We start from the raw sequence: 26,921 nt of genomic DNA on the forward strand, positions 1-26,921 counted from the left end.
CAGTTGAATGTCACTGGGGCACGGGAGGGGAAACTGAGGCAGCAGGGACAGGGCTGGCCGGGTCACCGGGTGCTGTCCCAGCCCCGCGCTGGCTCCGGGATGGAGCCAGCTCGGCCCTGCTCGAGGCCATGGAGGGGAACTGCGGTAACCACCTGCCAATCAACGCAATGGCACTAATTAGTGGTTGGCAAGACTCCCATCCTCGTTAATTAGCGATAACAAGGATTTATCTCCAGGCCAGATCCAGCAGAGCGGGGAAGGAGCTGTGCTCCCTGAGCTGGGCAGGAGCCTGGTGCCGCACAGCCCGACGTGCCGGAGCCTGCGCCACCCCTTGGGCCCCAGATGGCCGATGAGCCACAGGCATTAAAAGGCTCGATTTTATTTAAAATATCACCTGGAGAGGGGAAAGGGCAGTGGGGGGACGAAGGGCGGCTGCATATAAAAATAAGCCAGGGTGGCCGGAGCCGCAGGTGCCCCCAGCCCCTCCGGCCCCGTGCTCCGGCTGCTCCCACAGGAGCCTGATACCTGGGGCCGCATCCTGGACCCCAGGGCCATGGTGTCCGGCGGGACCCGGTCACCGAGGGGTGCGGCGGCCACAGTGGGCGGCTTCCCCCAGCAAAACATCACAGTGCAAACACACCCTGAGACCCGTATGAAGACCAAGAGGCAAGACAGTGTCAGGGATGGGGGCGTCCCCCCATCCCACCGCTTCTTGAGCGGCACTTCCCTTCACGGTGGTGTTATTGGAAGAGTTTTTGCATCGAGTGGCAGCAGCTGCGGTGAGCCTGTCACCCGGCCTCTGGGACGCAGCTCTGCTCTGGGCTGGAGCGGCCGGGGCAGCGCGGCGGGTGTCAGCAGGAGCTGGTCTGGAGGCTGGCCTCGTTGAGCAGCGAGGCGATGGAGGAGGGCCCATAGGCGCTGTCGAACTCCTCATCTGAGCTGAGCTGGTCGTCTTGTAGGGAGGAATCAGTGGCTGAACGGGTGGCCTTGCGCCTGAGGAGGGAGAAGAGGGGTCAGCCCTTGCCTGGCACTGGGGCTGGGACACCCCCCCCCCCAGCCTGGAGCCCCCTACCAAGCCTCCTTCTCCAGCGCCTTGATGCGGTTCTGCAGCTGCTCGTTGAGCTCGTGCTGCTCCTCCAGCTCTCGCTGCGCCTTCTTTCGGGCGCCCTCCAGCCGCTCAATCTCCTCCTCTGCCTCGTCCACTTGACGCTTCAGGGCCTTCACCCGCAGGCTCAGCTGTGGGGAGACGGCGCAGCTCCCATAGGATGGGGATGGCCGGTGCGGGGCAGGCGCCCAGGGGTCCCGAGGCCGGTCGGCATCTCTGAGGGCTCCCACCCGCCACCTACCTGGTCCTTCTGGTTGCTGACGTGCTGCCGCTCGTCATCGATCTGGATGGTCAGCTCCTTCACCTTCCTCTCCAGCTTGCGGTTGGAGGACAGCAGGACGCTCTTCTCCCTACGGCGAGGCACGGGGTGGGGGATGGCACCCGGCGAGGGCCAAGGCACCCCCGAGGCAGGGGTCTCTGTGCCCGGTACCTCTCCTCTGCCTGCAGCTTGTCCTGCAGCTCCTCCACCCGCGCCTCCAGCTGCGAGACGTTGCTGCTGGGTTTCTGCAGCCCCTCCGAGCTGGCCAGGCGGTTCTTCAGCTCCTTGTTCTACAGGGAAAGAAGAAACCCCAAAGCCGTCCCAGTCACCCCCGCGGGGCTCCCAGCCCCGGTGGGAAAGGCGCAGAGCCCGGCTTATGTAAATCCCGGCGGTGAGTCAGGGCCCAGAATCCCTTTCCTAAGGAGGAGACCTAACGAGCCAGGTTATGTAACGGCAATTAGCCGCGCTGGCACCAGCCGGGGCACGAGGCGAGAGTGGAGGGAACAACGATGTACTGGGGACCACTGGTCTGCAAGAGCATCAGCTCCGCGATGCCCATCCCCGCTCGACACCCCTGTTTCTGCTCTTAAACACCCTTGTTGACCAAAAACCCACAAACCAACCCCAAAAGCACCACAAAACCCCGCCCCGCACAGCGGCATCACCCAGCTTCGTCAGCCGGCACCAGTAACGATGGCAGCCACTGCTGGGCCAGGCCCCGCGGCACCAGCAGTAGGAGCCCCGTGTTTTTCTTGGCAATGGGAATTCCACACCGGGAACAAGAACAGCTCGAGGAGCTTAGTTCCCACCGATCTGTCTCGTTAAGAGCCAGCTTGGGGTTAGCTAACGAAGGGATCGGTACGCAAGCTGGCGGGGAGCCGTGAGGAAAGGTAGGATCCAGCAGGAGAGCCACCCTGGGGAGATGCCAGACAGCTCCAGGGATGCTCTGGCCAGTGATGGGGAATGGGGAGGATGGGACAGGCCGTATCCAGAGCAGGGAGGAGGAGGGGGAACTTCACAGCAGGAAAAGCTCCTCGGGAACACAGTCCCTCTCCCAGGGATGCTCTGGAGAGGAGCGGGGCCCCGCTGAGACGCTTTGCCCTGCATCTCTCATGGGACAAGGGGTCTGGCCACCCCCACGGCCACGGGCTAGACCCAGATCCTCGCGGCTCAACCTTACCTGCCTCTCCAGCGAGGCTTTGTCACACTCCAGGTCCTGCCGGCTGGAGCGTTCCTGCAGCAGCTCTGCCCGCAGCTGGTCGATCTGGGGACAAGGACGTGGCACGGGTTGGCTTTGCCACATCCTTTGCCGCTGCATTTGCTTGGCGAGAGGCCAGGGTCATCGCAATTTCTCCCCGTGCCACTGGCGCTGCAGAGCACAGGAAGACTCAACGCACCCAACAGCTGCACGGTGGCTGTCCCGTGGCACACAGCCGGTGTCGGTGACACCAAAAACCCCCGACAAGAGGATTTTGGCTCCTTCCTAAATCAGTTACCACCATTCTGGCGAGCAGCCCAGAGATGAGGGCTGCAGTTTTCCACTGGAGGGTTTAAACTGGTTGGACTGGGACTCAGGGATCCGGGTGTGCTCCCAGCTCTGCCTGGCACCGCGGGGCACAGAATGGGTCTGAGCCACCAATGGAGCAAAACCAGAACCACCCCAGGGGCCTTCTTCAGGTTGACCGAGGCGAAACACACAGCTTTGTGCGTTATTTTCAAGCAAAGGAAATCGGAGTTTATACAAAAAATTGCTTGAACTTTACTGGAGCAGCCCCAAAATCCAGTGGGGCCCCCTCTGAGCCGAACCCAGCTGCGGTTTTGTGTACACCCCAGCTCCGCAGACACATCCAGCATTTATGGGAAAAGTCTCCCCCTGGGATGCGCCGCTTTCCCAGATGGAAAAATAGGAAAACCACCCCTGAGGGGTGGGAATCCCCTTTCCAAGCCCCAGGCTGGATCCCGGCGGGGCAGGAGGGACACAGGCTGTAAGCAGAGGAGCTGCCCCAGATGCCGGGAGGCTCGTCGGGCACCTCCTGCCCGCCCGCAGAGCTCAAACACCGGCTCCGCTTTGAAGGTAATAAGCAGGTGGGTTGAGAGGGAGGGGAGAGCCTCGAGACCGGCGTAATTTACGCCCCAACTTCCTGCACAAACACAAACCTCACCCTGTAATTTCAGGGGATTTCTTTTTTTTTTTTTTTTCCTTTCTCCAAGCTTGTATAATTTCCGTTTGTGCCTGAACCAGCTTTCCAGACACCGTCATCTCGGTTGTGTTTAGAGTGACAGAGGGCTCCAGCTTGCTTGCTAATAACTAATTAATGGGGTTTTAACTCCAGTGACCAGTTGTACCCGAGGACCTGAGTTATCCAGCACTATTTTGCCGGAGCCAGGGGTGGCTCTGCCACGGCACCAGCCAGGTTTGGCACCGTCTGCCCTACCTGGTCTCTGCTCCGGTTGACCCTCTCCGTCAGCAGCTCCACTGTGGTTCTCTCCTCGTCCAGCTCCACCTCCAGGCGCTTGGACTTCTCCTGCAAGGGGACGGGAAGGGTCAGCATGGGCAGGGGGACAGGCAGCAGGAGGGGCTCAGGCCAGCGAGCCGGGTGCTGGGGGAAGGGGCTTTGCCCCCACAACGCTCCCAGCCCTGCAAAACCCAACCCAAGCAGCCCGGGAGGCTCCGGCAGGCGGGAGAAGGGAGATGCTCGGATATGAGACCCGGCAGCTTGATGCTGTGCAGCCCCCCGTGCACCCACCACCCCGCTGGGGGAGAGCAACCCGCAAAGCGAGGGCAAGCAGCAAGCCAAGCCGCGGGGCAATGCCGGGACGGAACTGAAACAAAGCCGGCTGCGCTGGCAATTAATAAATATTAATATTAGGAGCAGCACGCCCCCCGCAGCGCTGCCAGGCTGCGTAACTCCCCATGGCTGGGCGAGCTCTGCCCCTTGCTGTTAGCACACAGCACTGCAGGGATGGGGTGAGCGGTTTTGGGGTGCCCGCGCTCCCCACCTCCAGCGCCTTGACGTGCCGCGAGCGATCGTCCTGGGAGCGCTTCTTGGTCTCCATCTCCTGCTCGAGGTTGTGCAGGCGCTGGAGCAGCACCTCCTTATCCAGCAACACGCTCTCCCGCTCCGCCTGGCTGTCCTGCAGCGCTTGCTTCAGCCGAGCGACCTGTGGCACGGAGGGCAACAGTGTCACCATGCGGGACGTGTCCCCGGGCTCCCCATGGAGGGTCGGAGAGGACAGCGTGGGCACCCACAGCCCGCCAGCCCTCACCGCACCTCGTCCTGCAGCCGTCCCATGCTGAACTGCATCTTCTCCACCTCGGCGCCCCGATCCTTGGCTTGTTTTTGGGAGTCCGTGATCTCCTTCCGCGACTTCTCCTTGAACTCCTCCAGCTGCGACTTCAGCATGGTCAGCGAGCTGTGTGACTCCTCTGTCATCTGCTCCAGCTGCGGCAGAGTGGGGACAGCTCAGGAGCTGGGGACCAGCCTCTGCACCCTGTCCTGAGCTGACATGCTCGAGGTGGGAGAAGATACCCGTGGGCACGGAGCCGGCAGGGACAATTCGGCCCTGTGGGCTCAGGAGCATCGTGGCGAGGGGTGCAAGCCCTGCCAGAGCAGCCTGGATGACTCCAGGCTCTGAGCAGGCACCAAGCTCCTGAGGAACTGCCTGGAGAAGGGCAGGGGATGACCTGGCCCTGGGACACCTGGGGATGCTGATCCCTGGGGACAACGTGGTTTTGCAGAGTCTCCCCGGCCATCGGGGAAGGATCAGTCCCAACCGGCTCTGCAGGGAAACCAGATCCATGCCCAGAGTCCTGAATCCCCCCGCCCCAACCCAGTGAGGGCGTCTCAGAGATCCCCAACCTGTGGCACAGAGACCAGGTGTCACGGCACACGATACCCCATGGGACAGGGGACCTGGGGGTGCAAGTGGCCCTGGAGCCACCCATGTGGCCAACCTCTTTGTTCAGCTTCTCCGTGGTGCGGTCGAGCAGGCGCTTCTGCTCCTCCAGCTCGCTCTTTGCGCGCTTGAGCTGCTCCTTCTGCCGCTGCTCGTCCTGGTAGGACACGCTCAGCTCCTGGTGCTCCTGCGTCAGCCGGGCCAGGCTCCGCTGTGCCTCCTCCAAGCGGGTCTCCAGCGACCGCTTGGCCATCAGCAGCTCCTGCTCCCGCTCCATGGCTTCGCCCAGCGACTCCTCCATCTGCCTGCGCTCTGCCTGCAAGCAGGGAGGAATTCGGACTCCTTCCCGTGGCAGGAGAACAGCTCAGGGCAGCTCAGGAATGGCTACAGCCCCAGTACCTCCAGTTTGGTGACCTTCTCCTTGAGCCGTGCCTGGGAGCCCTCCCAGTTCTCGCCCAGGCGCTCGTACTCCTTCAGCTGCATCTCCATCCCAAGGATCTTCCTCCTCAGGTCGTCATTCTGCTCCTGTACCTCCCGCAGGCTGGACTCCACAGTCTTCCTCGCCTGCTCCGATGCTTCCCGCGTGCTCTCCAGGGATGCCTTTGCCTACAATGCAGCCATGGCACGGGGTGGACCCGGGGTCAGCTGCTGAGCCAGGCGGGCTTGGAGGCCAGCTGGGGCTTGCATCCATCGGGAGGAGCCCAGGGTGGTGGATCCAGGGCTGTGGATTTGCCTCATCGCCCCCACAGCTGCAAAACCTGGGGCTCGCGGGAAGGCGTGAGGGCACCCACAGTGGGGAATCAGCTCGTGGCTGGGCAGGGGCAAACCCCTTTGCCTGGTGCTCACCTTGGTGGCCTCGTCCCGCTCCTGCTGGAGCTGCTGCAGGTCCCTGCGGTACCGCTCCAGCTCCCCATCGCGGCTGGACGCCTCCTCCTGCATGGTGCCCCTCAGCGCCGCCAGCTCCCGCTCCCGCTGCCGCAGCTGCTCCTCCTGGCTCTGCTTCTCCGCCACCAGCTCCCGCTGCGTCTCCCGTGCCTGCCGCAGCTCCTGGGATGGAGGAGACAGGGGGTCAGCGACCCTCAGCGCTGGACACGGTCCCTGGTGCTGCGTGTGCCTGCTCCCTCCTCACCCACCTTCCTCAGCGCCTCCAGCTCGCTGGGGTCCACCGCGCTGCTCCGCGCCTGGTCCGCCTCCTCCCGGGCAGCTGCGAAGCGTTCCCGCAGCTCCCGCAGCTCCTCCTCAAACTCCTCCCGCTCCAGCTTCACCTGCAGCAGCCTGGAGAGAGGCAGGATGAGGCCACCCAAAGCCATCCCCGTGTCTTCGTGTCCCACAGCCCCGTTCCCAGGTCCCAATGTGCCTGGGAGAGCGGCACCCGGCTCGGCCATCACCTTCTTCCCCACGTGCCCAGGGTAGGAGGAGGAGAACCAGCCCCATCCCAGCTCCCGACACGTTTTAATGGGGTTTGAAGTAAAGATGCTGGATGGTTGCGAGCGGCTGGGCCTCCCTGAAAGCTGCTCGTGGCTCTGGCTCAGGCACAGCCCTGGCACTTACTCCTGCTTGGTGTTGCGGAGCTCGTCCTTGTTCTTCTGGAACATGTCCCGCCAGTGTCCCGTCTCCTCTGTGCTCTCCTCCAGCTCCCGCTGCAGGTTCCTCACCACAGCATTGATCTTCTGCCTCTCTGACTCCAGGCTGGCCTGATCCTGGATGGAAGCGTTGAGCGCTCACCCACAGAGTGGCATCCTCACGGGATGCTCCAACGGTGCTGAGGTCCTGTCCCGGTTAATGCTGCCCCCGAACCAGCCCAGGAACCCCTGCAGGGACCTGGGGAGCCCCCACATCTCCGCACGTTGGCTCCACCCACCCCCAGCACCTCCACCCTGGAGGGTCCGTTGATGGAGTGAGAGCTGGGTGCCCCAGTGGGGTCAGTTTGGGGCAGGACACAAACCCCATTTCCAGCTCAGGACTATTTAAGGGGGAATTCAAGGACACCAACTCCAAGACGAGACCCTCCCCAGCCACAGCCAGCAAGTGCCGTCCCCTGGCTCGCCCCAGCAGCCCTCCTCATGGCCGGACCTGTGAGATGTCCTCCATGCTGCGCCGCAGCTGGTCCATGTCGCTTTGGTACTGCTGCCGGACGCGGTCGAGCTCCTTGTCGTGGCTGGCCACCTCCTCCTTGAGGGCTCCCTTCAGCGCCGTCAGCTCCCGCTCCCGCAGCCGCAGCTGCTCCTCCTGCCGCTGCTTGGAGCTCAGGGCCTCCTCCAGCTCCTCCCTGGTCTCCAGCAACTCCTGGGCGAGCGGGATAGCCGGGCTCGGTGGCAGCCGAGCGGCACGGAGGGAATGCTCAGCCCTGGCGCAACCAGCGCCGTACCTTGTACAGGGCATCGCCGTCCGGGGACGTGCCGGAGCCCTGGCGCAGGTGGTTGAGCTCTTGGTGCAGCACCAACAGCTGCTCCCCGCAGTCGCCCAGCCGGGTCTCCGCCTGCTCCTTGGCCGATTTCAGCTCGCTCAGCCTGGGGGGCAGCACAGGGCCCCTGGCAGCCGGGCAGGGACCAGCCCTCCCCCCAAGACCCCAGCCACACCTGCGCCCCAAAGGGCTGGGGCTGCAGCACCCACCTACGAGCATCCACACTGGCGAGCGGCTCATCCCGGCACAGCAAAGGGGATGGGGACAGCGGGGGTGGCAGCCACTCACCCTGCTCTCCCCCAGCCCTCTCTGCATCCCCAAATGCCTCGGCCACCCTCCCCCCACCCATCCATCTGCATCCCCACATGCGGCACAGACAAACGGCCCCAGTCCTGGCGCGCTCGGCAGCGTGGCTGCAGACTCCGCTGGTGGCTCTTACTCTTGCAAACTTCTCTGCAGCTCCTGGGTTTTCTTGTCCAGGGCCTCACGCAGGCGCTGGCTCTCCCCTTCGGCCTCCCGCAGCCGGGCCTCCAGCGCCCGAGCAGAGCTGCTCCTCGCCGGCTCCCTGGGCAGCTCCAGCTTCTGGCGCAGCTGTGGGAGAGGGGACACCGGGGTGGGGGGCACATCAGTTATGTCCCCTCCTGGGGGCAGATCAGCCAGCGACTGCAGCGATGCTCCCGGTCCCCCCGCCCAGCATCCCCCAGCTCTGGTGGGGACAGGAAGGATGCTGCAGCCCCCCATCCCTGAGGCACCCCACCGGGCTGCAAAGCAGCCAGGAGAAGGTTTGGTCTCACCTGGGCACCTGAGCCCAAGGGAAGGGGGCTCAGAGCAGGGACCCACTGCGCTTCCCCCCCCCGCGGGGATGCACATTGCCACCCCGTGTCCCCCAGCCTCCCGCTCGGCTTCACCTTGGTCTCCTCATCCAGCTTCTCCTGCAGCTCCTCCACCTTCTTGGCCAGCTCACGGTGCTGGGGCTGGGAACACGCCGCGTCCTTGGTGGGTGCCTGGAGAGACCCCCCAGGCTCACCCATGGGTTCGGGGTGCTGCAACCCCCCAGGGCCTCAGCCGGGTCCCCAGCCACTGCCTGCCAGCTGCACACCGCTGGGGTCCTGCCCTTGGCACACTGGGACACGGTACTGGGAGGGCAGGAGCTGCCGGGGGCGTTTGGGGACCGGTGTCTCCCCCCACCCCGCAAGCAGGGAGTGGCACCGGGATAGCTTTAACTCACCGCCAGCTCCTGCATCCTCTCCAGCAGCCGGGCAGTTTTCCTCTTCAGGGAGATTTCGCTCTCGCTGCTCCTGTGGGTGTCAGAGCAGAGGGAAGCACTCAGGGATGGGGGCGCGCAGCCGAGCCGGGGGGCTTTGCTGCTCACTCCCCCAAAATCCTGAGCGCCTGCTGGCTACGGGGGCATCCCGCTCGCCAACCACCCTACAGCCCCCTGGCCACAGCTACCAGGGCTTTGGAAAAGGGGCAGGGAGTGATGGGAATGCTCGGGGGGGGGGGCTTTGGGGGGCTCACCCCTCCTTCAGGATGCTGTAGATGACCTCCTTGGGGTGCTCGCTGCTGCCAGGCTGGGTGACCTCCCGCTGGTCCCGCAGCAGGTCCGGGGTGGATTTGAGCTGCCGTGAGGGATAAAAAAGCTCAGCTCCAGCAAGGACATGAGTCCCACCCCCCCACCCCCTGGGTCCTGCTGCTCCGGTGAACACCGATGCTTGCCTTTGTGCCCGTGTGGATGCCCCACTCTAAGGGGCTTGTGACCCCTGTGATCCCAGCAGGATGTGGCCCCCTGGTACCTGTAGCTCCGCACGGGCTTTGCTCTGCAGCCGCTCGGCCATGGGCTCCTCCACGCCCCGGCTTGGCCGTGGGCTCCTCGCCCCCCTGTCCTCCATCCCCCCGGCTCTGCTCAGGCGGCCCAGGCTGCTGGTGGGCACTGGGGGCTGGGGGCGAAGGCTGCCAGCCTGGCGCTGGGCACCACTCAGCTCCCCAGCATCCGGCACGTTGCGGTGGGAGATGCGGCCGTCCAGGCTCTGCGAGCGTTTCCTCTCCTCCGAGGGGATCCGGCCCCTCCTGGCCGCCCGCCCTCGCGGCTGCACCTTCCCGTCAAATTTGCTGATGAGGGAATCCACCGAGGAGAGGGGTTTGGTGTCTACGTCGCTGCCGCCGGCGGCTGCTGCAGCCTCCGTGTCCGAGGAGGCGTCCTTGCCCATGGCCCTGGAGCCAGCGGCCTTGCTCCGCTCTGGCGCGATGTTCATCATGCTGCTGCTTCTGCTGCCGGCCAGGGCCCGGGGCTGCCGGCTGCCACCGGCCCATGGAGCACCGGTGGCAAAGGGCTGGTCCATGGTGGCACTGAGCAGATCCCCGTGGGACTGCGACCTCCGCAGCTCCTCCCGGAGCAGCCGCTTGCCCGGCGGAGCCTTGGGGGCCGTCGAGGCGCTGCTCGCCTCCTCATCCGACGTGCTGCAGGACGAGCCGCGCTGGGGCGGCCGCCCAGCGTAGGGGTTCTCCGGCAGGTCCGAGTCAGAACTGAGGGAGCCGGAGAGCCAGGGGCCGGCGGGGGGGTTGGGGTAGGAGCCCTGGCTCTTGATCTGCACCCCGAAGGAGTCGCCGCCCTTCTCGCCGCTGTTGAGGACCACGAAGGGCTGCCCCGCGATGCCCTGCACCCGCACGGCCACCCCGTAGGAGCCGGGCTTGCTGCGTGTCTTGGGGGGTCTCCGGGGCTCCTGCAGGTCATTGATGAAGCGGATCTGGACACCGTAGTCCACGGGGCTCTGCTTCTCTTCCATCGCCGCACTCGCCGGCCACTCCATCCCAGGGCTCAGCACGCGGTCCTGGGGAGGGGGGGAGGGCACAGAGTCACCCGCAGACCAGAGGCAGCGCTCGGCGAGGGTCTGGCGGCACCTGCCCACCCCACGAGGATGGGTGCCAGAGGACAGCCGGTGCCAGCGCTGCAGCGTCCCCAGGAAGGATGGGGACAAGGCTCGCTGTGCCCGCACCGGCATCACCCGGCTGCTCCCGGGGGGATGCTGGGGAGGGCAGGGAGAGCGACCCCCCCCCCCCCCACTCCACACCCGGCATCGGCAGCCGGACCCTCACCGCGCGTTGTGCCGCTGGCCCCTGGCAGCCAGACCCCGGGTATGCGGAGGGGAGGCGGCGATCCCAGAGATCCGGAGATCGCAGAGATCCCAGCCGGGCTCCGCAGCCGGGCGCTGCTCCCGCTGCCTGCCAGGCGCCTGCGGAACGCCGCAGCCTCGCTGCAGCCGGAGCTCGGGCGCCCCTCAGCATCACCCCCAGCGCGGCCGGGGCAGCCGCCCGCGTCCCGTGGGGAGGGACAGAGATGAGCAGTGACATATTGGGAACAGCGTGATGTGACCCTCCCCCTCGGCCCCGGCGGCACCCACGGTGATACCGGCTGGCGGGAGACCGGAGGACGCGCGGGGGGGGGGGGGGGAGGAGCTCACCTACGGCATCTGGGGGGGGGGGGGGTTAAGTGATGGAAAAGCCCCAGATCAGCCGCCTCGCCCCACGGCACCGTGCTCACCCCGACTCCGAGCACCCACAGCGGCTCCTTTCCCCGGATTAAGCGGGATGCCAGGAGCGATGCGAGGTGCCGAGCGCTCAGCTTGCACCCGCACCCCTGGTGAGTGTCCCAGGGGCACCCCAGGACGCAAGGGGACCCCAAACTGGGGGGGGGGGTGTGCTTAAACACATACCGTGCATGGAGAAAAACAAAATTGCCAACCCAGACCCCCACGCTTTCAGCTTAGGTCTTTGCCCCCAGAGCCGCCGCAGCCCAGAGCGGAGGCAGGGATGGACCGCGGGGTGCTGAGCTCAGCTGGATGCTGCCACAGCCTCGCGCCAACGCCGAGCCCACCTCCCCTCCCGCACCCGCTGTGCGGAGCAGCTGGGGCCGGAGCCCCGCTGCGTGGGACCTGGTGTTCTGCGGGGAGACAGAAGGTGCCGGCGGTGGCGGGGCCGGAGGAGCCGCGTGGGCCGGAGGCGGCAGCAGGTGCTGTGCCGACCCCGCTGGGCAGTGCCAGGACGGACGAGCCGTTCGCTTCCCCCGGCCGTGCCAGCTCCCTGCCACCACCGTCTGCTCCCATCCCCTGGCCAAACTCGGCAGGGGCAGCTCCTGCGCCTCCTCCATTTTGCTGGAGTCACCACGAGCCCTTGGGGTCTCCTGCAGCCCCCCGGCCCCAGCAGCCAGGGCAGCAGCCTGCAAAGCACCGGCTGCTTATTCCAGAGGCGACGGAACCCAGGAGCCAGCAGAAGGGATGGGAGAAGAGCCCCCCCATGAGCTCGTTATCCCTGCATGGTGTCCAGCTAACGAGATCAGCAACAAACACCAGCCTATGCGACAACACCCTGAGCCCAGCGCCCGCAGCCAGAGCCCCTGCAGTGAATCCCACCGGTCCTCCGAGCCATCGGGATGGGGGGGTCTGGGGGGAGCAGGACAGCCACCAACCTCCCGCGGGGAACCGTGGAGAGGGAACTGGCTGCAGGAATGAGACTTGGGGTTTCCCGCAGCTGCCAGTGTCCAAAGTGCGGCTGGTGAGGAGGAAGCTCAGCCCCCGGAGCCCCCGGGCTGGGCACCATGAGGCCTGAGCACAGCACCCGCCTTGGGAAGACCTTCGGATGGGCGGCGAGGGGTGGCACGGCATCCTCGCGCGGCACTGGGGCTCGGCAAGCAAAGCGCCGGCTGTGCCAGCACTGCCGCTGGCCAAGGACGTGGCTCTGCCCCCCTGCCCTGCCCTGGCACAGGCGGGAGGCAGGTGGCCGGTGACCGCAGGGGTCTGCCTGGCTGAGGGTCTGCACCGGCCCCAGGTGCCTGGCTTCGCTCCCGGCGTTGGGGGGCTCTGGCAGCAGCGGGAGCAGGTGAGCCAGGCCGGTAATCTGCCAGGAATGCCTCCCTCCTCCTGGCCCGGCTCCAGCTCGCAGATAAAGGGCTGGAGCCAGATCACATTCCTCTGTGGAAACAGCCCCGGGAGGGGATTTCACTGGAAACCACAGGGAAGGAGCCTGGAAGCCAGAGGGGGGGTCGCAGAGTTGGGGATAAACCAGGCGGGTTATTGTCACCTGCTCCAACACCCCAACCCTGCCCCGGGTCGGGCTGGTGGCGGTGGCACCGGGCAGGGGGTCCTGCAGCCGGGCAGGGGCGGGCAGCGATGGGGCAGGACAGGACCCTCACCACAGTCACGCAGCTCCAGCATCACGCTGCCGGCCGGCAGTGCCGGGGTGGCGAGCAGCCAGCTCCGCTCGCCCGGCTCAGCGGCACAATAAGCCCTTTGTGCCGACGACGTTAACCCAGAAAGTTGTTTTGCAATTCGCAGGCGGTGCTGGAAAAGGCTCCTACACTGAGCGGGGCTCTGCGCTCCCTGCCAGCGCCAAAACCAGCCAGGTAGGGAAGGCAACGGCAGCCGGCTCAGGCTGTTCCTCCTCCATCAAGGTCAGCCAGGTAACTCGACCACACGCCGAGGAGCCGGCACCGTTCCCATTGCCACCAGCACCCATCTCCGAGCCACCTTGCTCCGAACCGGGCAGCTCGTGCGGTGGCTGCAGCCCCCGAGTGTGGGGAGCAAACCCCGCTGGATTATCCCACGGCACCTCGACCCAGACCGACATGGCAGGGAAAGGGCCAGCAGGGACGCACAAAGCCCGTGTTTCTCCCCAGTCACCTGTTTTTTGGCTCCCAGCAAGGTTCAGGCTGTTCCCACCAAGGGTTCCCCTCCACCCCATCGGCCGCGCCGCTCGCTCGGGTGCGTTCGCACGCGGTTGCTCGGGGCCAAAGTCCGGGGATGGTTTCGGGCGCGGGCAGCACACGCCGTGCCTGTGCCCTGCCCGTCACCGGGCCAGCCCGCGCCGACACTGCCAGGGACCGGCTATTCCTGCTCTCCTGCAAACTCCGGAGCCTGAAACCTCGATAAGACCTCAGCCGAGCACACGAGCCGCCAGGCGGGTCAGAGGAACCGAAACCAGGGCACCTGTGTCACGCAACAGGGACGGGCTCGCCAGGGTGCCACGACGGCAGCAGGGTGACGGCAGCAGGGCGACGGCAGCAGGGCGCAGCGGCTGCCAGGGGACACCACGGCGGGGGGTAACGGTGGCCCCTGGGGCTCCCACGGGAGCTGATAAGAACCAAATTCCTTCCCATCCGCCCTCGGGTTAATCATCAACCCGATGCTGAAAATCCCGTTCCCTGCCCGCTCCCAAGGCCAGGTTTCGGGAACAGAAAGCCCCGTCCCCTCCTGCGGGACCCCAACACCGCAGGGTCAGAGCCACAACCATCGCCGTGCCGAGGGCCACCTCCTCCGCAGCGCCCCAGGACCACCGGCGCGGCACTGGCCGCACTGTGACGTGTTTACCATGGCACCCATCAGATCAGTTTACTGGTTTCCAAGCAAGTCGTGCCTTCAAAACCGGAATTATTTTGATCCCCACACTCACGGGGATAAATATTTCCCCGGGGGACACCGGCACGGAGCAGGGAAGAGCCGCGGGGACATAACGTGGCTCTGCACGAGGCAGCGGCTCCCCGGTGCTGCAGGGTTTGGGGGCTCCAGCTCCACCCCAAAGTAGGGACCCCCGTGTGTCCCCCTGCCACCGTCCTGCTGCCATGGCCAGGACCGGCTCGGCATCCCCCCAACTCTCCATCCCCGGGCAGCGCCTGGAGGCAACACTGCAGCCCCCACCCCAAAAAAGAAGACGCCGAGGAGGAAATGCTGCCGCGGCCGCACGCAGCGGGGGGCTCCGCCGCAAACCTCATCCCCGCCGGACAGAGACGCACGGCCAGGGCTCCAAACCAGCTGGACTGGTTGGGGTGGTGGGAGAGGCCAGGCAGCCCCCAGCCCGCCGCCAGCGCCCCTGGACCATGGCAGGCAGAGGACGGGACCAGCACAGTGGGGACCTTGAGGTGCACGTCGGTCATAAGTCGGGTGGCAGCGGGGGCGACACCCAAGCCCCACATTTTTCTTTCTTATTTAAAGAGGCTGCTAAAAACGAAGCCCCGGGTGCCCGGTGAAGCCTGAGGGTCTCCCGCCCCACAGTGACATTCCCGGTGGCCCCAGGGCTGCTCCCCTGGCCCGGGCTGCCACTTGCCCTCCCGGCTGGCGCCTCCGTGCTATCCAGGCAGCATTGCCCAGCACCCCTATAGCGGGCCCTATGGAGGGATGCTATAGGGTCCCTGTATGGGAGCTGTCCTCAAAGGACAGGGCACCTGCAGACACAACTTCCATAGGGAAAAGCCGAGCCCTTATGGAAGGGGCAGTGCCCACAGCAGACAGGTAAAGGCACTTCTATAGGGGCCATAGGGGACAGCAGATCCCTGATGGAGGAGAGCTGGCACGACAGGGACAATCCAGGTCCTTCACTGGGGGAGCAGCCTGAGGGCTCCCTATAGGATCTGCTATAGGGCAGGTCACACCCTGGGGCAAGAACCCCTGCGGAGACTGCTATAGGGCAGAGCACATGCCAAGGACAAGGGACCCCACAGCATCTTCTATAGGGCAAGGTTCCCCCCCAGAGAAAAGCCCCTACAGGCCCAGCCCCTATAGGTTCTGCCATAGGGTAGAGCATAGCCTAGGAAGCAGAGACCCTACAGCCCCAATTCCTATAGGCACTGCCGTAGGGCAGGGCACAGCCCAGGAAAGACAACACCTACAGTCCCAGCACGTATGGGCTTTGCCATGGGGCAGGGCACACAGAAGAGATAACAGCCCCTATGGCACTAGCCCCTATAGGCTCTGCCACAGGGCAGGGCACAGCCCAGGAAGGGCAACACCGACAGACCCTTTCCCTAAAGGCGCTGCCATAGGGCAGGGCACCCTCCCTGGACAGCCACCCCTATGTGCCGGCCCCTATAGGCGCTGCCATAGGGGACCCCGCCACAGCCGCCCCTATAGGCGCTGCCATAGGGGACCCCGCCACAGCCGCCACTCACCGCCCGCCGCCGGCGCCGCCGCTCACCGCTGCCACCGCAACCTGTTACCTTGGCCCAGGCCCCGCCCCCGGGACCGCCCATTGGACCGCGCCAGGCCAGGCCACGCCCCAAGGCGAGACCAGAGCCGCTACGCCCCACCCCCGGCCACGCCCGCCGGCGCTGGCCGGCCCCGGGAGGGCACTCACGTGACGCGCGCAGTGCCGGAAGCGGGTTGCCGCCATCTTGGGGAGGGAGCTGCGGCCAGGGCGGCGGCCCCTGCGTGAACAGCCTCGCCCGCCCCTGCCCGCCCGCCCGCGCCCTCGAGGGGCCCATGCGGCCCCCTGTCTTGCGGGGACAGCGCGGGGACCAGCGGCGGAACGAGCCCTCGGCCCCAAGGGGCGAGTTTCGCCACACCCAAGATGGCGCCTGCGCCCAACCCTCCCAGCGGGCCCTGGCCGCACCCAAGATGGCGGCGCCCCGCCTCGCCTGGGCCTACGGCGGCCGGGAGGGGCCGCGCCCCCGAAGCGCCTGCGCAGCGCGGGCCGCACCGTGACTAAGATGGAGGTCGGGGGAGCGCGGGCGCCGCCGCCGTTCTGGGCCGGGGGCCCGGCCCCGGGGCAGACGTACATTCCCGGCGCGCCCGGCTCCGCCGCCGGCCGGACGCTGTGAGTGTGTGGGGCCGGCGGGGGGCGAGGGGGCTGGGGGCGCTGGGGTGGCCTCCGAGGGGCTGGGCTGTGGGTCTGGGGAGCCGGGGAGGAGCAGAGGTGGGAGCAGGGGGAGCGCTGGGGCGGGGAATTTGGGGCTGGGGGAGGCCCGGGGGGGCGAGGGCTGAGGGCCTGGGGGAGGCCGCGGCCGCGCTGACCTTTGGGCCTGCAGGAGCCCCATGGTGACGGGCACCTCGGTGCTGGGAGTGAAGTTCGACGGGGGCGTGATCATCGCCGCGGACATGATGGGCTCCTACGGCTCCCTCGCCCGCTTCCGCAGCATCTCCAGGCTCCTCAAGGTGAATGACACCACCATGCTGGGTGCGTCCGGTGACTACGCCGATTTCCAGTACCTCAAGCAGATCATCGACCAGATGGTGTAAGTGCTCTCACCCCGGCCGGCTGCGGCTCCTGCGGCCCTGCTCGGGCCGGGCCAGCCCCCACCCTGCTGTGGCTGGCGCCGTGCTGCCCTTTCCCCAGTCCTTAAAGGGCTGAAACATAATTAAATGCGTTTACTGAGCAGGGACAGGACTGGGCTGAAATCCCCTTTGTCCGCTGGCAATCCCTTTGGTACAAGTGTCTTTTCCAAATCCTCCGCTGAGCGCTGTGGAGAGCAGTTTCAGTTGCTCTTTGTGGCCTTTGGCTGTTTCGCCTCTTGTAGGGAAGGTCTTGCTTGGACACAGCCCGCGGGGAGCTCGCGGGAGGGTGCTCTGTGTGGTGCAGCAGGGGATGCTGCTGTCCTTTCTGGGTGGTTTCTGGCTTTTCTTAGTTGGATGAAATTTCTACCCAAATTAGAATCGATGAGGAGCTGTTGGGAGATGGCCACAGTTACAGCCCGAAAGCCATTCATTCGTGGCTGACGAGGGTCATGTACAACCGGAGGTCCAAGATAAATCCGCTCTGGAACACTGTCATCATCGGAGGGTACTACAATGGCGAGAGGTGAGCAAGGACGAGCGGCGTGGAGCAGGTGGTGGTTATAGTGTGTCCTTCCCCAGGGCTGCCTCTCATGGCATGGGATTTGGGAGGTTCTCTGGCTACGTGTAGCCGCTCAGAAGTCAGGTTGCTCTCCGGCACAGCCAGCACACTCACAGATCTGTCCCTTCAGCTTCCTAGGTTACGTGGACATGCTTGGCGTGGCCTATGAAGCCCCTACGCTTGCTACAGGTTACGGAGCGTACCTTGCTCAGGTAGAGTACGCTCTTGCTCTGCTCAGCTGCTAAAGCAGCCTCAGTGCTGGGTGACTGAGCTGTCAGGCTTGTGGGTTTGTTTTGGTTTGTTTTTTTTTTTTTTTTTTTCCCCCTAGCCCCTGATGAGAGAAGTCTTAGAGAAGAAATCCAGCCTGACGAAGGAGGAGGCCCGTGACTTGATTGAGCGTTGCATGAAAATCTTGTATTACAGAGATGCCCGATCATTCAACAGAGTAAGTGCCCAGCTGTGCCCTGCCACGCCTGTGCGTGCTGCGGGCTGCTGGTCCAGTCTTCACCCAGGGTCGCCTCTGGTCACAGGGAACCTTGCAGTAACTCCTGAGTTGGCAGAGGGGGTGTAGTAAGAGATCGCGTTAGCGAAGCTGTCCTCCAGAGCCAGCCTCCCCTGGTGCCCTGCGCCTCAGAAGAGCACTCTGAGTCTGAGCAAAGCTCATCTCTGGTGTTTTCTGAGATCTGATGATGCTTCTCCCATCTCCGCAGCTGTAGCATCCAGAGGCTGCAACCTTTTAGCTTTGGGAGCCTTTCTGTCTACTGTCAACTACCTCTGCTTGTCCACCGAGGAAAATGTTACTGAATGCAAAGCCACGTTAAAACAAACCCGTTTAAAGGACGGCTGTAATTACTGACTTACTGATTAGAGCTTTCACAGGGCCCATCCTAAACTCAGGTCTGGAATTTGGGCTTTATTGAGAACTTTCAATGTTTTTTTGTCCTCAGTACGAAGTAGCTATTGCAACAGAGAAAGGCGTGGAGGTGGAAGGACCATTGACCCTGGAAGCCAACTGGGACATTGCACACCTTGTCAGGTAATGCTCGCTGGGTTACCCACGCTTTGAGCTCTTGGCCTGCGAGCTGGCAGTCCGGCAGATCCTGAAGGCACAAAATAAAGTGGTTAATGAGAGCTGGGTGATGTGCAGCCGTTGCAGGAGAACGTCCCTGCCACGTGCCTCAGTAGTCTCCTTGATCCCTGCTGCTCCCAGATTCCTCACGCTCTGGGAGGCAGCTTCGGGCTCCACTGTCTGCCTGGCCGCTCTCCCTTTTACGGCCGAGCCCTGAAGGCATCGGTGTGAGTTCTTCGGGCATGGGAGAGTTTTTTGTGGGTGTAGAGCCTGCTTTGCTGCCTTTGTGCTTCCTCAGGACAAGCATCACTGACAGGCAGCACCTGATAAAAGTGAAAACGGTGATTTTTGTTAGTGCAGATGTTGAGCGCGCCCAGGTTTTGTGTAGTATCCTGACCTATGTAAACATCTCCTTTGCAGTGGCTTTGAGTGATCTCCGAAGGGCTGCTCCAGGATGGTGTGTCCACGTTATCACCCTTTATACATGCTGTAAATCTGTTACTCCTTTTGAAGTTCTGATCTGACTTGTTTTGGAAACAAAATAAACCTGTTAAGACAAGCCTGTGTGTTTGTACTATGGGTGGGATGGAGTTTGTGGGATGCCCCAAAAATACTGATTTCAGGAAGTCTAGTCCTAGTTTCAGGTAGTGAAGGTTACTAACAGCTGCAAGGCTTTAGTTTTGCTGGAGAAGAGCAGCAAAAAAAAAAAAAGCAAAAAAAAAAAGCTTTTGTTGTTTTCTTGCCTGGGGTTCTGGTAGGTACCGTACTCTGTTAGATGTGTAAATGCACCGGCCTCGGCAGTCCCTTTACCGGATCGATCGGGTGTGTGTCAGCTGGGTCACGGTGCTCCCCGCCGCCAGGATGGGGACAGTGCTCGCTTTCCCCCGTGTCTCCAGCGAAGGTTTTGGTTGCAGGTTGGCACGTTTTGTGCAAGTTGCTTCACGATTTGCCCTAGTTAAAAGAACAACCTGCCGGCCGTAACGGGAAGCACGCTGTAATCCTTTGGGTGTTCCAGCAATCTGGGCTACCGTGTGGCACGTGCCGTGTCTACCTTGTGGGTGCTTGTGGTCCAGGCAACTCGGAGTTCTGATCTGGGTGGGTAAAAAGCCTCGGTCACCCTTTAAAAGCCACCTGTGGACAGAAGGAAAACGCATCTTTAAAGTTGTTTTCTGTTTAAAAAAAAGAAATGAAGTATTTGCAAACAGCATGCGGCTGAGCAGAAGAGTTGGATGGGTTCCTCCTGCTTTGGCTGAGCAAGCGCTGGCGCTCCCGGGGAACGTGAGGACCGTGGTGCCTTTGGCTGTTGGACGGGAGTGCGGGTGAGCGCAGACAGTGCTGCAGCAGCTCTGCCAGGCAGTGCGATGGGCTGGACAAGAAGGTGAAGCCAAGAGGGGAAGGCAGCGTTCCCAGACGGAGGTGCCAAGCTTGCCTACCTGCTGGCTCCTTGCTGCTCTCCTGTACCGCCTCCTCCAGCTGCCGAGCGGCCGGGCTCCAGCGCACGCAACCACATCGTCTCTAACGGTGCCGCACGCCACATCCTCACAAACATCCACATTCTGCGCTCAGTGCCTGTCCAACGCACCAGCTGAAAGCACAGAGGGCAAAGATGAAAGGGGCGGTGGGTTTTAGTTGCTTCAGCGTTTTCTCTGGTAACAGATCAGAACAAGCCAGCCCTCCCCGCTTCCATCCCACTGCTCTGCCCGCTGGGAGCAGACACACAAACACGAGGGCTGCGGCGATCGCCCCACAGCTCCCGGCGGGGTGCTGTGCTGCCGTTACGTGCACCTCAGAGAGGGCCAAGTTGGGTATTTCTTCGCTTTACATGAAATAAATTAATAAATAATATCGAGTGGTATTTGCTACTACCCAAGATAAACAACAGCAAAAATATTTATTCAGGAGAGGATTTTATTAATGATTTTTCAGACTTTTATTTAAAAAAAAAAAAAAGAAAATCTCACTGGGGAAGAGTAGGCTGTTCCACTGAACCTACTGAAGTTCAAGGGCAGGCAGGGGTGGCAGAAATGCAGTCGGACAGAACTCTGCCTTGAGTGTTAATGCCATGTAAACACATTTAATTACTGTCCCATCTCTGGGACTCTTCAGGACATGCGACACGACTCTGCGTCTTCCCCCCACGAAGGGCGTGGAGCGGGACCCCAGCCTGCAGAGGAATCTGCGACGCATGGCAATATTAAGCATTATGATATCACAAGAGTTAAATAGTTTGTAATAAAAACACATGTTTATAAATCCATTTCCCTGGTTTTATTAAATGTTCCACTTATGTACATTTTAAAGATGAACCATTTACAGGTCTGCACATGCTGCCTCCTGCTTTCCTTGGGTAATAGGGAAGGTTCACAAAACCTCTATGGAAACAGAAAGGTGCAGGTGCTTCTGAATTCTGTATGTCAAAATGCTTTCCGTTTATACCATAATACATACAATTAAAAAACCCTCAAACATGCAAATTGTAGAAAAATTTAAGCTGGCAGTGAAAAATAAAAACAAAGGTCTTCTTTTTTTTTTTTTTTTGTGCACATCACAGTTTGTTTCATTAAACCAGATTTCTAATTCTAAGGAACGTAGTGTCTGATGCCACTGGTTAAAGCAGGTTTATCAACTACTGGTAGTTAAAAGGTCAACGTTTAATGGTCCGTACAGTTTTAACTCCCATCTACTGTACAGGAAGATCAAGACAGACTTGACTTTCCTCTTCCACCATGTACCCTCTGTCAGTAATTCTTTGGAGCAAGGTGGGTGCCAGGTGGTTTCCCGGGTGGAGGAGAGGAACCACTGCACCGTGTCAGAAAGTCACCGGGAAAGCGAGAGGTTTGGGTCGGCACTGCCCCTGACTCCCTGACCCCGGATCGCAGTCCAACCCCAGTTCAAAGTGTCGTGGCTCCCAAGAAGCGGCGCTGGCACTGAACAGGCAAAATGCTTTTGCTTGTGTTTTTACCCTGCGTCCAAATTCACAAGCAAAATAATTACTCTTCTTAGAAAAAAAAAAAACCCAAACAAAAAACAAACCAATACCCCCCCCCCAAACCAAAAAAACCCCCACCCAACCCAACCCAAAACAAAAAACCAAACCAAACCCAAATCTTAATGGCCAATTATAGAAGGTTCACACATTAGAGCAGTAATTCATACCTAAATTTTCCACAGAAACCTAAATCTCTGGGTCAAGTGTTAAAAAAAGAAAAAAAAAAAACAACCTGTGTTAAGACAACCAAAGAGATTTATATACTGGTTCATTAGCTACATATTTTTTTTTCCTTTCTTTAGAAATGGTCACATTGACAATGTATAATTCAAACATTTCTGCACAATAAAAACAGAAAACTATGATACAAGTGAGGTAAAGAAAACGCAAAAATATTCACCCACAATATATTTCAGAAAATACCAACACAGTGATTTTCTTTTAAAAAAAGCACAAAACTTATAAATGAACAGCATAAATGGCTATTTATCTGAGTGATCGCCTACGAATTTCCTAAACCCACAAATCCACAGGGAAGTGTAATGGTCTCATCCAACATTTATTTAAAAAATAACCCTTTCAGGATCACGATTCACAGAGCAGTGCTCAGATTTCCATCAGATCCAAATCAGCATCTTCAAAGCCATAAAATGATTCAGTCTCGCTTTCGCCTTCGAAGAGCTGATGGAGGATTTCTGGGTCTGCAGATTCCTCGGCCTGGGTCCGATCCTGGACCTCGGCTGCCGCCGCCTCCTGCTGCTCCTCGTTCAGCTTCAGCTGCTCCTCCAGAGAGGCAATCAGCTCCTCCTGCATGTCGGCGTTGCGCGTGGGCGAGTTGGCCGTGCCGTCCGGCCCGGGCAGCACGCTGGCCACCAGGAAGGACTGCTGCACAAGTTCAGGAGAGTCACTAATGACCTCCAGGACCTCTGCCAGCCAGCACAAAACCAGCTGGAGAAGAATGTCCGAGTCGCACGTGGAGTCCGCCATTTCCTTGGCTTGCTCTTTCCACTTTTTATGCAAGAAATTTTTCACAGTCCTTTTTATACAAACATCCAGAGGTTGGATTTTGGAGCTGCAGCCGGCAGGGACAACAGCCGGCAGAGTGCTGGAGGCACTCAGCAAGGAAAGTACTTCCTCTGATAGGTGCGTTCGGTGACAGTCCAGCACGAGCATGCCCTTGCTGTTCTGGCACTCCGTGTGCTTCTGCCACACTCTGGACGACCACAACTCCATGACTTCATCGTCGCTGTATCCGTTCTCCTTTGCTTCCAACATGATAGATTCCGGCACGTTGGCGGGCTGCTGTACGTGACCCCGGTAGAAGACCAGCGTTGGGAGAACGCTCCCGTCAGCAAGGATCGTAAGGACAACGTCGCACCAGGGCTCCCCAGTTCCCACCGTCTGCAAGGCGTTCTCCTTCCGATCGTCGCTGCTCAGCACCTCCATGTCGAGGAAGAGAGAGATTTCGTCGATGGCCGCGATCATGGAGAGGGGCAGGTCTTGAGTGTGGATCTGCCGCTGCACGAACTCGATGAAGCAGCTGGCGTTGTCCTCTACGTCTTTGGGGAGAGGGTGGGCCACGGCCCTCCGCGTGTGCATGCTGAGGTTGTGTCCGCAGCATGAACCTCACCGCCCACTCGTAGGAGATCTTGAAGCCGCCCTCGAGGGATCGGCCAATCTTGGTGGCCTTCTGGAAGAGAGTCTCCTCGTTCACAGGCAGCTGCTGCTCTCTCTGCGTGAGGACCCACTCCGCTAGCTTCTCTTCAGCCTCTAGGCTGAGGTACTTGCCCTCTGACAGGGATGCCAAGTTCTCTTCTTGGAAAGCTTGAAACCTTCGTAGCCAGCGCTTGATCCGCCTCTGAGGATTTCGGAAGTGCTCCGCAGCCTGTTCCGTGTTGCAGCACAAAGCGAACAGTACAACTCGCAGCTTTTTTACTGACAGCTGCTCCTTTTTGCTTGCAGGCTCAGGCTCTTTTGTTGGCTGCTCATCTTCTTGAGCATCAATATTTAAGCACTCCTCTTCCTGGCAGACCAGAGGTCTGTTGTAGGCTGCTGGTGCCAGTTCAGGCTCCAGGTCACCTTTCGCAGGTAGCACGGACTTTGTTTTCACAGTAGCAGCTTTACTTAGGGAATAGGTAGGGCATGTGTTCTTCATGCTTTTGTCCTGGAGCTGAATGTGCCTTGAAGGGAGAGAGCACAGGACCTTCTTAAAACCCAGAAAATAAAGCTGTTGAGGGAAAACAAACGAGGGGGGGGGGGAGGGGAGGGAAAAAAAAAGCCCCACCAAACCCAACGGATTTACCTGGAATGTGATATCCAAGTAGGCCCTGTTAAGAAAAACAAAACAATGAAAACATTTGTAGCTTAGCAAACAAACACCAAGTCCGTGCAAGCAAACAGGGTCTCAGGGAGGAGGACCAGCCTCCTGCTGCTGTTACTCCCAAGCATCCCAGGATGCGGCAGGAACAGCCAACACTGATCCAGCCAATCAAACCCCAGCAGCAGCCAAGACCAGAGCGCTCAGGCAGGCAGAGCAGCCGCACCAGCAGCCGTTCCGCCACCCCCGTCGGCAGGGACAGGAGGAGCCGGGTCAGGAAAGCCAGGCTTCGGCCGGACCCCTGCAGGCGATGCCCACCCAGCTTCCCAAGCTGTGGTAACTCACAACAAAGGGCAGAGGCGGCACTGCCGGGCGCTGCGCACGGCCCAGCACCAGCAGCTGCTTAAGGGCCACCCGGTGTCACCAAGGTACACTGATGTCTGGGAGGAACAGAGGAACCCACCGGTGCTCAGCTGATGCTAAACACAGGTGTGTTTGACCTGGAGTCTATGAACTGATATTATTTTGCCCCACGTTATTTTTTTTGCAACTTTTCTGCTCCTTTTCGAATTCTTACCTCGGAAAATAACGTTACTAAACTCATGTGATGGATTGAAGACCAGATGTTTGGCCATTGCATCACCCTCGGATGTTACAAAGAGACAAGAGGAACAGGACAGCTTTACACCACTGGAAAGAAAAAAGGAAAAGGAAAAAAACACAAAGAAAGAGAGAAGTGAGCTTAGTTTCTGATATGAAAATATGTATATGTACATCCCCTCACTAACAATTAGAAAAGAAAAAGTCACCCTCCAGTACACACAGGCAGTGTCCCCGCCCTGAAACATTAACTCCCACTGGAAAGCAATGGGAGTCTCAACATATTGCCCTTAATTCAACATATTTTCCTGTGTGGTGAAAAATAAACAGAGCTTCTTCAGAAGCAGATCACGAAAGAACAGAACTGGCAGATCAGAAAAAGAATGTGCATAAGATTCCCAGGTGATTAAAATAAGATGACAAGTTTTCCATTACCAGGCAGTATAGTTTTTAAACAAAGCCAAGTATTTTGGACTCTTCCGGGGAACATGGTTGCTGTAAGACAAAAGAGTTTATTAAACATCAGAATTATTCTGGGTATTTGAAGAGCTATAAACCCATGCAAAACACAGCACATTTACAAAGACAGACCCAGTCCTGGTTTTAATAACATTTTGCCTGCCTTTTTAAAGTTTTTGTATTACCAAATTTGAGAATTTCAAAAGAAATCCTAGGAGCACTGAAAACGACCCTTTTCTGCAGCAGCACGCAGGTACACATATCGTCAGCTACGATACTGATACTTTGGAAAGAACCTCAGCTCTTGCACTCAGTTTTCTCATCTCATTTGAGAACCACCACCCATGTCTGTACCAATACAGAAAACGTGTCCAGCCTCCTACAAACCACGACAGCAAACTGGAATTTCCCAACAGCCCTTCCTTACAGTGCAGACAGACAGACACAGAGGTGCTACTGCATTCAGGGAGGAGGAATTTCTACTGCAGCGTTCAAAGAATCACACATACTTGATCATGTGGTTGGCGTAAGCTCTGGAGCAGCAGGTACTGTAACGACACAGCGAACAGTGCACGTAGGTGGGAAAGTGGTTTGGGAAGTCGGGGATTTCGAAGCTGCACTCCAGACAAGTCTGCCTCCCCAAGACACTCCTGAAGGTAAGAGGGATATTTTCGTTAGCGCCTGAACAGGCAGGTATCTCTGGAGTTATAACAAGCATCAGGACAGAGAAGAAATTAATGACATGTAAACCTTCAGAAGTCTGCAGTCCAACTAGTCTCATCTTTCGCCCTAGCTTCCTAGGGTGCCTCAGTGCCAGGCTAAACATTTTCCACTTGCTGTAGTCAGGAGTACACAATTTAAGAGTGGATAATAACTTAAAAAAATATACATATATACTGAAGACAAGGCAGCAGGACACAGGGTGGGCAGAAAGCCCTTATGCTGATGAAGTTCCATTGTTTCCATACAAGTGCCTAGCTAATTCTGTATTTCAGAGTTTCACCTTAAGGGGCTTTCTTAACACGACTGAATCCTGGTTTTGTGGGAAGCTAGACTCTCCTGGCATAAAGTTTCCTTGGCAACCGGTAAGACAGAGCTGTCCAGTGCCGAGGATCACGTTACCCATCACTGTGGCATTAAAAAGCTAACTACGTATCCTTTAAAAAAAAAAAAAAAAAAAAATTTTTTTGAATTTTAAATTTAGCAAAACGTTCTGACATTTTTTTGACCGCTCTCTTCTGGACGTTCCTCTGGACAGGCGGGTACAGGAAGATGGGCTGGGGATCGGTAGAAGATGACAGCGGAGTGGTTTCCTGTCCAGTGCCCTGCGGCATGTCATTTGACGATATTGGCACTGTCCGTGGCTGTCCTCTAGATGCCCTGATTGTAACCTGCAGAAAACAGATACACCCATACCTCCTAAAACACAAGGGCAGAAGTGATCTATCCAAATTCAGACTCCTCTGTTTGGAGTAGTCTTTCAGGCTCTTAGCAGAGAATAAACAGGTGCTCCTAGGACACGATTCATCCCACCCAGGGCAGCAGTAGCCTAAAAGAGGACAGACGACTTGAGCCCCAGAAGTGCCTGCTTGTCCCTAATGACTACAGAGGGCGTCCAGACTAGTTCGGATACCTTAGTTAGGAGAGTTTAACCTCTGGCGTGCCACCTTCGCCTCCCTCTCTAACTGTTTCTATGAAGTATCTCATCAACTAAGCACACACAACACGGACAGAGTGCAAGTGTTCTTCTGTCCCAGCAAGTGTGGTTTAAGTGATGCAGGTAATGCAAACATCAGTTTTGCAGCACTTCATAAATACACACCAAAACAGACGCTACGGGTGTTTCCTGAGGAAACAGAGGACAGAGGCCTGCCGTTAACTTGGATTTCTTACCTTGGTTCCAGGTTTCAATCCTTCTAATTGTTTGGGCTTCCGGAAAGTTTTGTGGTGCTGCAGCTTGTGTTCTATTTTATCCTTGGCAAATAGGAACTGGAGTCTACACTTGTTGCAATGATAAACACTCTTCTTCTAAGGCAAATGCAAATGGAATATATTTCATTTTAGAGAAACAGAAGTCACAACATAGCATAGGTTTTTGTTTTAAAAAAAGAAAAACCTCAACCCCAAATACACTTTTCCCCTCTCTGAAGCTACAGGCAGCCCCGTTCTTCTTTAGCATCTGAAAGTCCCTCCCCACCAAGCCCCGTATCTTGGGTGGCTTGGTTTGG

At 59.6% G+C, this 26,921-nt stretch overlaps 3 protein-coding genes across 5 annotated transcripts in view; 1 reads left to right on the top strand and 2 right to left on the bottom strand.

Annotated features, from left to right (window-relative positions):
- Window positions 1-363: 363 nt before the first annotated feature.
- On the bottom strand, window positions 364-15,672 carry CGN (cingulin). Of its 3 annotated transcripts, none has more exons than XM_037411815.1 (21): window positions 15,599-15,672; window positions 9,459-10,493; window positions 9,184-9,284; window positions 8,894-8,963; window positions 8,574-8,669; window positions 8,105-8,256; window positions 7,630-7,771; window positions 7,335-7,547; window positions 6,813-6,961; window positions 6,395-6,536; window positions 6,108-6,308; window positions 5,661-5,867; window positions 5,320-5,577; window positions 4,637-4,807; window positions 4,365-4,526; window positions 3,800-3,889; window positions 2,545-2,628; window positions 1,536-1,654; window positions 1,347-1,455; window positions 1,073-1,236; window positions 364-993 (listed from the first exon to the last, which is right to left on the bottom strand). In XM_037411815.1, exons 2-21 carry the CDS (start codon window positions 10,470-10,472, stop codon window positions 852-854), a joined length of 3,786 nt encoding a protein of 1,261 aa, XP_037267712.1. In that variant the 5' UTR covers window positions 10,473-10,493; window positions 15,599-15,672; the 3' UTR covers window positions 364-851. The 3 variants fall into 3 exon arrangements, with proteins under 3 accessions (XP_037267712.1, XP_037267711.1, XP_037267710.1); XM_037411814.1 differs by lacking the exon at window positions 15,599-15,672 and adding an exon at window positions 13,338-13,770; XM_037411813.1 differs by lacking the exon at window positions 15,599-15,672 and adding an exon at window positions 10,759-11,029.
- A 428-nt stretch (window positions 15,673-16,100) lies between these two features.
- Window positions 16,101-18,887, top strand: PSMB4 (proteasome 20S subunit beta 4). Its single transcript, XM_037411898.1, has 7 exons — window positions 16,101-16,242; window positions 16,454-16,660; window positions 17,077-17,223; window positions 17,390-17,471; window positions 17,588-17,704; window positions 18,207-18,295; window positions 18,749-18,887. The coding sequence occupies exons 1-7, from the start codon at window positions 16,136-16,138 to the stop codon at window positions 18,759-18,761; spliced, it is 762 nt and encodes a 253-aa protein (XP_037267795.1). The 5' UTR covers window positions 16,101-16,135; the 3' UTR covers window positions 18,762-18,887.
- Window positions 18,888-20,573: 1,686 nt separating this feature from the next.
- POGZ (pogo transposable element derived with ZNF domain) overlaps window positions 20,574-26,921 on the bottom strand; it is a 37,266-nt gene continuing 30,918 nt past the window's right edge. Inside the window, 8 exon segments of the mRNA XM_037411816.1 lie at window positions 20,574-22,928; window positions 22,930-23,497; window positions 23,620-23,644; window positions 24,212-24,324; window positions 24,670-24,729; window positions 25,203-25,343; window positions 25,912-26,084; window positions 26,587-26,721. Of these exon segments, the coding sequence (XP_037267713.1) occupies window positions 21,924-22,928; window positions 22,930-23,497; window positions 23,620-23,644; window positions 24,212-24,324; window positions 24,670-24,729; window positions 25,203-25,343; window positions 25,912-26,084; window positions 26,587-26,721 (2,220 nt within the window). The 3' untranslated portion in view covers window positions 20,574-21,923.

Source organism: Falco rusticolus, chromosome 19 (genome assembly GCF_015220075.1).
Source record: "Falco rusticolus isolate bFalRus1 chromosome 19, bFalRus1.pri, whole genome shotgun sequence".
Classification (NCBI taxonomy): domain Eukaryota; kingdom Metazoa; phylum Chordata; class Aves; order Falconiformes; family Falconidae; genus Falco; species Falco rusticolus.